At 49.6% G+C, this 10,116-nt stretch overlaps 1 protein-coding gene across 1 annotated transcript in view; it reads right to left on the reverse strand.

The window, feature by feature from the left end:
- Nucleotides 1-10,116, reverse strand: part of ZXDC (ZXD family zinc finger C) — a 35,880-nt gene that overhangs the window by 15,061 nt on the left and 10,703 nt on the right. The window contains exons 7-9 of the mRNA XM_077780816.1: nt 6,747-7,432; nt 5,534-5,596; nt 4,790-4,874 (exon numbers count right to left, since the gene is read on the reverse strand). Coding sequence (XP_077636942.1) covers nt 4,790-4,874; nt 5,534-5,596; nt 6,747-7,432 — 834 coding nt within the window. The remainder of the gene's footprint in view (nt 1-4,789; nt 4,875-5,533; nt 5,597-6,746; nt 7,433-10,116) is intronic.

The raw sequence follows: 10,116 nt of genomic DNA on the forward strand, positions 1-10,116 counted from the left end.
CGATCCGCTCCTCTCCCCGCGCTCTGCCGCCGCCGCCGCCGCCCCCTCCGTGCCCTCCGCGCCCTGCCCACTTAGGAGACTTCCCGCTAGTTGCTCTGGAACTTTCGTCGCTGCTGCGAATGTGGTATTTTCTCGATGGTGTTTCCCAACCGGCCACGGCCGCCCCAGGACACTCCCCTCGGGGATGTGTTCGTGTTGTAAGCTCGCGTTAAAGGTCTTTCGACCAAAGGGTTTAAGGTTTGCCTTTGTTTTCCAGGTAATTTTCACTTTCTACTTTACCACAATACAGTCAAAACCATGTACTACTAAACTGCGTTTTTCCCCCCTAAAGACTTTATGGTTTTCCTAACGGCCTAATTTGTTCAGCTTAATTTTGACAAATATCCTGCGATTATGGAGCAGGATCTACTAAATCAACGTTATTAACCCTGCTGTAAGTACCTTTCGTATCTATTTTATTCCGTGCTTGATCTGCAAATCATGAGCTAAATTACCCCTTTCCAACACAGTAGGTTTTCATGTATCCAATTCTCCTAGATGTCCCCCACTTTTTACCGGACCTTGTTTGATTTCATAAGTTTCGTATACATAGTCACATAACATTATTCATATGACCACTATATTCACATACCGACATTCACAAAAATGTTATAAACCTCAGTCTCGCTGTTGATTACATATGTGAGCAGCAGCCAACAACAGGGAAAATCTTCTCTGCCCCAGGTGTTGCCCTTGAATTCTGCACTTCTGATATTCAGGATTAACCCCCGCCTCAGGATTTTTGTTTTATCCGGTCTTAATCTAACCTTCCTGAATATTTCGTGCCACTTCCAGACAACACGTTCTGGCAACTTTTGCCTTTGGACTCTGTCAAAACACAGTTGGGGAGTCACGCACATTTACGTCTTTACTGCCACAAAGACGCACAGTTCTGCGGTTTTCTGGCTCTTCTGTGAGGGGCTCTACATTCTTTCTTTCCCCAACCCTCCGAGACCAGAAAAACACACATCCGTTCATCATCCTAAAGTTGGCTACATTTAAAAGAAAAAGTTTATTTCACTCTCAGCTTCAAGAATGAAAAGTTTCTCTTTACTTTTTATATCAAGAAAATGTTCTGGGTTTCTTTGGCGGGGGACCACGATACCAAACATACAGAAACTGGCACAATGTCACTTCCCGTACACGTTAGCACCCAATGGGCACAGTCTTGAATGTCAGACCCTACACCTTACCTTTCAAATCATTCAGGCCGCGCACTATCCGAGTCCGCGTGCGCACCCGCACTTAACGGCACTGACAGCAGCGCTCCCGGCTGTGTTTACGTGGCTTAACTCCCTAAGTCCTGTTTCCCTGCAGCTTCTCCTAGACTGTACACAATAATCATTTAATCCCGAAACCCAAATAGCTCCCAAACCCACATTTCCCCCTCTGAATTTGGTGCCAAACAATTATTTAGTGGCTGACATCTGACCTGAACTCACAAGAATATATTTCACTGGAAAGGGCCAACATATTAACTAGGCACGTTAAGAAATACAGAACAGATGTACCTTATTACCATCCTAAAATGTAAACTATTCCGTGACCAAAGCGCAGCTAGCACGGGCTAACGTACGTGCAGGCAGTTCCTAGCCCTGTCTGCTGGGAAGGCCAAGGCCCAACGACAGCCCAGTAGCAGCTAGCAACAACCACACGGAGCGCCCCGACCTTGGTTTCTGAAACCATTTTCCACTAAAACGAGAAGTGGCTGAATCCTGGGCTGGGGTGGAGAAAATAAAGACGGTGCCAGAAGTTAGGGAAATGCCCCCTGAAAAGAAGCAGGGCATGTTGAAAGGGCACAAGAATCCTGGGGCGCCTGGGCGGCTCAGTCGGTTAAGTGTCCGACTTTGGCTCAGGTCATGAACTCCCAGTTTGTGGGTTCAAGCCCCAGTGACAGCTCTGAGCCTGGAGCCTGTTTCAGATTCTGTGTCTCCCTCCCTCTCTGCTCCTCCCCCAAATAAATAAAGATCACACTGTCTCTCTCTCTCTCAAAGTTAAAGATAAAAAAAAATATTTTTACTTAAAAATAAAGAAGAAAGAAAGGACACAAGAATCCAACTGAAAGAGCTCCCAGGCCAGAGCTGGAGCAATGTGAGCAGCAAAGTAATACTGATAATCCTGCGTATCACCCAGCACCCCTCATACCGTCCGAACGGATATACACCTGTGAGTGCACACCGGTACACCCAAAACATACATGAGGGAGAAGAGGCCTCTTTCCCTTAGAGAAGCCTAATTAATAAATGTACAAGAATGAGGGAGAAAGAAAATCACCACCAGAACAGCACAGTAACAAAATCCCCCCGCTAGCGCTGGATCAGTGGGAGGCTTAAGGAGAAATAGGCTACGTGCACAAATGCAGGAGCAGACGGGGCCCTGCCAAGGCCAAGTCTGGCCTTTGCCCCTCGCTCCTGGAAAGAAATCGCCAGGTCCGTGGAAGGTCCAGGCTGGTAAGCGTATCTGTTTTCCTGGGTCGCAGGGGCAGCTCAACCTTGGGAGGGGCCACATGGACGGGCAGTCGTCTGTGCAGACCTATCAACGTATAGGTTTGAAGCTCAGGTGAGCTCCCTGGTTGGCGATACTCTGTGTGCACTGTCACGCAATGGGAGAAGGTAGCACTGCCTACAAACTCAGGACAGACCAACCACCAGACGCCCGGCACCTCCAGAAGACCAGCCAACCGCCTGCAAGGGAATTATGCCAACCGCCAACAGCTAGCCCACTGGATCAAAGCTCAGTTAGATCCAGCCCCTAGAAGAAATCATTCATTTATAGGAAANCGGAGGGGCCACACGGACGGGCAGTCGTCTGTGCAGACCTGATCAACGTATAGGTTTGAAGCTCAGGTGAGCTCCCTGGTTGGCGATACTCTGTGTGCACTGTCACGCAATGGGAGAAGGTAGCACTGCCTACAAACTCAGGACAGACCAACCACCAGACGCCCGGCACCTCCAGAAGACCAGCCAACCGCCTGCAAGGGAATTATGCCAACCGCCAACAGCTAGCCCACTGGATCAAAGCTCAGTTAGATCCAGCCCCTAGAAGGAATCATTCATTTATAGGAAACACAGAAGAAAGAGGAACCTGTTAAACTCGAGCACAGCGGTGACTCCGCCAAATCTAGACTGGCCAACTCAACGGGACAAGCCACCCAGATTCTGCCACAAACACATGGGACAGAAATGAACAGAGAAACCTACAGATAGTAGAGAGACTTAAGAAACATACCAACAGTAATAGGACACTTACTTGGGAGTACAATTCAAGCAAATAGCTGTAAAAATCATTTACAACATCTGAGACAACAGAAAATTTGAACACTTAAGGAAATACTGTTTAAAAAGGTGACAGTAACATATGGGTTTGTTTCTTAAGTGTCCTTACCGTTTAAAAATAATGTGAAACTATTTAAAACATTAAAAATAGGGGCACCTAGGGCACCTGGGTGGCTCAATCGGTTGAGCATCTGACTTTGGCTCAGGTCATGATCTCACGGTTCGTGGGTCCGAGCCCCACATCGGACTCTGTGCTCACAGCCTGGATCTTGCTTCAGATTCTGTGTCTCCCTCTCTCTCTTGACCCTCCCCTGCTCACGTGGTCTCTCTCTCTCAGAAATAAACAAAACACTTAAAAAAACTTTTTAAACACTAAAAATAAGTAAAACCACTTCTACAGATAAAAACAAATAAAACTACCTCCAGAGATGCCACCCAAAAGCAATGAATCAATGTAATGTGTACAATAGACCTGAATGTTCAGTGTTCTTTTTCCTTCGAGTGGAGGTTACCTATCAGGTTAAACAAAAGCATCTGGCTCCCTTCACTGACTGCCTAGTCTGTGCTAGATTCCTCCACTCTACGACGTCCTCCACCACCACCACCACGTACTTTCTTCTGTTATCCCCGCAAGGGCCATGGGGACACTTCGTGAACCCACCATGAAGGGAACCCTTCCCCGGTCACAGTGGACATGGCCATGAACAATATTCGCTATAGGGCAATACGTGCTTTAAGAAAACGGATTAACAGAAAATAGGGACTGATTTTAAAGCAGCCATGATATTAAGAAAAAAAGCTATAAGACTATATTGCTAACCCTACATGCTCTTTGATAGTCTTCAAATAACTTTTAGATAAAGGGACACATGAAATACTCAAAAAATGGTATTAGAAGTCGTCGCTCTTTCCTGTACAGAAGAATTTCCCAGTTTCTTTAGGCACTGCATCCCACTATTCCATTTTCTGGATGGACGACAGACAGACGCATGGCGCCACAAGCCAAGGTCTTGCCTGGCCCACTCAGTGTTTTGTAAAAATTCAAAAAAGTCGACGCTTTAAAATGACCAGGCTTTAACATAACTGAACTACACATCCACAATGCCACACGCCACCCAAAGGCCCCGTCCCCAAGCCGTTCCCAATGCCAAGGTCGGGGGGCCAGTTGCCATTTGGCAGCAAGTTCCCACCACTGCTTTTGTGACACGTGACCCGTCTGTCCTTTACTGCCGCGGCCTGTTGGGCAGCAGATCCTGGAGCCTGCCGCCACTAACCTTCACGCAGCTCTTTCAGGTCGAGAAAACATCTCCAAATGGACACTGGAAATTTCACCGGTATTTTCTTACATTCGCATAAAGGGCATTTTGAACGTAAAAGGAACGCAAAGAACGCAGAAACACCTATTCCATGTGTTTCTCCTCATTACGGCCCAGGGTGACTTGGGTCCCTCGCTCCCCCAGGACACACAGCCTCACCTGCATCGCTCCCAGCTCCTTTCTGCTTTTTTTTCTTGGCTAGATGAATGGCTCGGGAATCAGTTCTTGCTGAGCCCCCACTTTCCTGGGACCAAAGAAAAGCGTGTCAGTCACTTGTTCCAAACAGCAAAGGAAGGGTAGTCAGGGAGCTACGGACATGTGCTAAGTCTGCCTCCCGTACAGAGTAGAGTCCGACAGTCTCTGAGGATCTCCAGCAAAGGTTCACGGAGACTCAAGTGCTACATCCAGTTCCGGTGACAAGAGAACGAGAGGTGGAACAATATATACATAATTTTATTATCCAGAGAAGCAAAGTTTATTCCTCCAAAGTCTAAAACATATTAAAATATCTTATACAGAAACAGGTATAAAAAGAGTTACACACTTCTCTGCTGTCTGAAACAAATCACCAGCTTCCCTGGGTGGTTCAAGGTTAATTAACTGCACCACTTCTCAACATCTTCCAGAACGTGCCACACGATACTAGTACGGCAGGCCTAGGGAGGTCCTACTTTATCCCCACCACAGAGGCGGAGGCCGCCCTGGTAGAGGGGCCCGGCCCACCAGTTATGTACGTCAGAACCGTAACTATGGTACCCAATTCAGGAAGTTTACTGAGGGGGCCAAACGGTATTCAAATGGGACTTCGCTTCTATAAATTTGTGAACGTTCTGATGTGAAAAATAGCTCAATACTTATCACAACGAGATGAAAAGGAACAGCCCTCAACAGCTCGCGGCATACCTGTAACCCATTCACCACACACCTTCTGTGCTCAGAGAATCGAGGCAGCCCAACGTCACACAGCTAGCGAGAAAATGAACAAGGAGTCAGGATCGAGGTCATGGCGGCTTCTCCTGCCTCCACCCACAGCTGCGGCTCTGGAGATACCGTGGTACCGAGAACTCATTTCCCAAGGCACCAAGGCTCTCCGCACAGGCCCGGCCTCCCCGCTGATCTCTGAGCCTTGGCCATCTCCCGTCCCGGGCCAGTCACCAGGGGGCCTGGCCACTGCCGCGGCCGCCCAGACAAAGGCTGGCAGTGTGGCAAGGCCACCGCCAAGTGAGAGCCGCCAGAAAAGGTACGACGGACTGTGCTTCTCTCAGACCGACAGGCTCCGTGGTAGATGGGTTACCACATCCCTCATGCTGGGTTCTAATTCAAAGCATTTCGTTTTTTTTTAAACTGTGGTAAAATAGGACTTAACATTTGGAACAGCGGAAGTATCACCGTCAAATTTAACCCGTGCCACAAAGACAAAACCTAGTTGATCATTCCCATCTGAGACTGAGGGAAAATAATCAGACTCTCCCCCAAGAATCTTTAATTAAATTATTTTAAATTAAATTATATTAAATGTATTAACTGACATAAATATAATTAAAAGCATATCAACTGTCGAGCCTCAAAACTGGAGAAGTCCTCTCCTAACCCTCCAGAAACAAAAGCTCACAAGCCACTCCTCTCTCGTTAATTCTAATTAAAATAAACTTTTTTTCTTTTGCATGGTTTTAAAGTTTCCATTAAACCTGGTGTCATGATTCCTCTTCCTCGAGGGCTGTTAGTAAGTCTAAGGGCCTCTAATCCCGTGGAAAGCACAAAGGCAAAACATTTCAACATTACGAAATACCCCATTTTTTTTTTTCAAGAAACACATCATCACAGAATCACAAAACTCAAAAGGACCTTAGAAATCATCTTAGCCAAACCCTCTCATTTTAGAAATAAATGAGAACTTAAGGCTCAGACAGGATAAGTGATTTCCTCAAGGTCCTAAAAACTAGTCAGTTCCAGACTCAAGATCAGAACTCAGATTTCCAGACTTGTAGTCCAGGGCTCCATCTTTCCGCAAACCAGTAAGAAATGTTTGCACACGAGTGATTAATCCAGAACATCCTCAAGACTGAGTGTAAGAGAAGCGAGTTACACGGTGGTGACTGAATAGAGCACTTCATACCAAATAGAAGGTGCCGGTCCCCGCACTGAACCCCGCGTCTTTCTGGGGACTGTGCTTCTCCGCAGGACTGCAGGGCGCCAACCGGGGCGCCCCTCGGCTCCGCTCCTGCTGCCTGACGGGATCGGGGCCCGGGAGCGAGTCCGGTTCCACTTTGATGGGAGCCAGCAGCTCCGGGCTACTGGTGCTTCGAGGTGGGGGGCTCGGAGAGGTCGACGCAGCGGTGCCGTCTGCTAAGTCTCCTGCGGTCAAAGCCTGCGGGTCCTGACTCAAGTTCCTCACGGGCAGCGCGACCAGACAGCCTAACGCCCCCGCGCTGACCGTCTGCATGTCGTCCACACTGAAGCTGCCTTGCTCAAGAACTGTGGCCGCTGTCCCAAGGACCAGAGGGCCGTCCAGGCTTGGAGGAACGTCACTGTGGGTCACCAGCACAAGTGGGTCCATGGGCCCCAAGGAACTATTATTCGCAGGGAGGTTCCCGCCAAGGGAGGAGCTCACGGAGGTGACGTCAACAGTCAAGATGCCCGAGCTCAGCGCCTCCTCCGAGGCCCCCGCGGCACGCCCGCCGTCCCCGGGAGCATCAGAGAAGAGCGCTGCCAGGTCGATGTTGTTGAGCTCGCTCTGGCCTGGGCTGCCGAGCTCACTGCTGTGTGGAAGAGAACTCGCAGCTCCGAGCTGGGGGAAGAGATCTGAAAGAGAAACGAATACTCTGGTTGTTTTATGCCCTTGAGGAGACTACAAAGGTTTGGCCTGTGCTTTGGACGTTAGGTCAGCAAGCGCCCCCATCAATGCAGCTCCTATACCTCCTGCACCTGCTCGCTGCCTGGTGCATCGAAGGTGGTCACACACCAAAGGAAGGTGTGATAACCTCATCGGGCGTGTTACAAACACTGGCTCCAATCCGTAGACCGACAGGGATTCCTCCAGACCAGGAAGGATTTGAGAGTCTACATCGTGATGTCTCACAAAGTCCCGTCAACTGGTAACAGGAAGTGGCAAGACTTGAATTCCTGTCTTTCCCGCTTCAAACCCAATGCTCTTTGTGCTACACAACAGGAACTGCCCTCAAGAGGACTGTAAAACCTTCCACAGAACACAAATCTTCAGAAGTCAGACATAAGCTGCACTCTGGCTCTGGGGTATTTTTGGAATCAGCTTGTATCAGCTCCTGTCTCATCAAAATCTACACCCCACCCCACAACAAACTGGAGTCATCTGAGAGTGATCGGCGGGAATGAAAACTGTTCTGCCCCATGTGCCCGGGAATCAGGGCCCTGCCTCAAGGCCCCAACTCCAGGGAGCGCACAGAATTTGGACGCCAGCCACAGGGCACCCTGGGGTTGCACTCCCTCCATGCGGCTTCTCCTGATGGGCTCCCCTTCCCCCACCACCACTGTATTTCCAACCTCTGTCACTCTGACCTCCCCCTGGGCCATGATCATCTCCAGGGTGGGGAGTCTATCTGACCCACACGGTCCCTTCAGCACCAGCATTTAATGACTACAGCAGAAATAATTCTAACAAATCCCTCTTGAGCCTTAATTGTTCATTCAGTCTCAGTCATTGGTCATATCAGTCTTTAAATACTTGATTCTTTGCTGTTCAATTAAGTACTTTAAACAGACTACCCTTGGAGGAATAATGAACATTAACCATACTTTAAAAATACTCCAAGGAATATTCAAAGCAGGGATTTATGCACCCGTACACCCAATCCCCCACCCCAGATCCTAGGACTCTTCAAGCACCCAGCAAACAGGAAAATGGGAGCACAAAATATCTGGGAGCCAAACAGGGCCTTAAAGTTATTCCTTCCCAAAAAATCTCTACCCAAAGCTTCTAGAACGTGCCACTGCCTGGCCAGAGGGAAAAGGCTCCCTCAGTTCTCTGGCTCTATTCCGCCTATACCGACTGTTAGCTAATCCCAAGCAAGCTCCTACTTTCCAGCTGTGCACACCAGCTCCGAGTGCCTATTATAGTTCTAATGCAAACCTATGAAGGAAATCTACTACAGACAAATAAGTTAATAACCAAATTCCGAATATATCTTCTCGAGCTGTTATACTACCTCAAAGTTTCAAGACAGTATCAAGGGGCACCTGAGTGGCTCAGCCGGTTGAGTGTCTGACTCTTGGTTTTGGCTCAGGTCATGATCTCACAGTTCATGGGACTGAGTCCCGTGCCGGACTCCGTGCTGATGGTGCACAGCCTGCTTGGGATCCTCTCTCTGCATCCCTCCCACGCACACATGCCCACTCGCACGTTCGCTCTCAAAATGAATAAACTTGGAAAAAGATCACAGTGCAAACAGATACCAACTTGTTCATAAATTTCCTATTTACCATCACATTAATTTCGTAGATATTGACTGGACACCTGTCATCGCAAGGCCCAGATATTCAGAAATCATTAAACATTAATAACTACAGCTTCTAGCCCAAGGTTACCATCGTGACCTCGCTCTACCAACTATCCATGTGACCTTAGACGGGTCCTTCTCCTTTCTACCTCAGCTTCCTCAGGGACAGGGCTGTGAGGACGCTCCTGCCCCAGAAGCACCAGGAGGTGAACTCCAACAGCCAACCCAGACCCTGGCAGAGCCCCTGGCAGAACTGATCCACAACAACGGACGTTCCCAAGCACCCGTTTCTCACGAGGCTGGCCCGGGGACACCACCTAGTCATCTACCCCTGACCGCGGCAGGAAGAACAGCACATGCGTCAGTCAACGTCACATTTTAATTCAGAGCCTGGGAAACACAGGCACCCAGAAATAGCTAAGAGGCTCTCACATCAGACAGAGACTAAGGAAGCTCATCTGAACAAACGATGCCATCACTGGCTTCTGAACGAGCCAGGCCAGGAAAGAGGGAAGCACAGCAGCAAAGACGAGGCGCGGCGCACAGCGTCCCACGGCGCCAGCTCTCAGCCGCTGGTGGCGAGGGTAAGCGCCACAGAGGTGGGAATCGACCACGAAAGGCCTCGCCCGCCAGCCTAAGGCTCTTGACTGGACTCTGTGTGCTGAGGTGACAGCCCCTGACGGGAGTCCTCACAACACCGAGAGGTTAGAGGGGCAGCTTCAGTACAAGGCTAAATAGCAATTGCTGTTCGGGCCACAGGCGTGAACCGACCGCATCTCCACAGGAGAGGAAGAAGCAGAAGAAGAACTGCTCAAGTTCTCGTCGTGCTTTAAAGACGAGGAAACGGGGGCCTGCAGACCCGGGCCCTGCCAGGAAGCAGCTGCGCCCCACGGCCGGCGCTGCCTGCCGCACAGACGGCCGGGAGCAGGGCCCAGGGAGCAGCACACTCGAGTGACCTTCGGGCGAGCCAGGACTTCACGGAACAGGCCCCGCAGGCCGGCGGGAGCGTCCCAC

Source organism: Crocuta crocuta, unplaced genomic scaffold (assembly GCF_008692635.1).
Source record: "Crocuta crocuta isolate KB4526 unplaced genomic scaffold, BGI_CrCroc_1.0 scaffold299, whole genome shotgun sequence".
Lineage (NCBI taxonomy): Eukaryota > Metazoa > Chordata > Mammalia > Carnivora > Hyaenidae > Crocuta > Crocuta crocuta.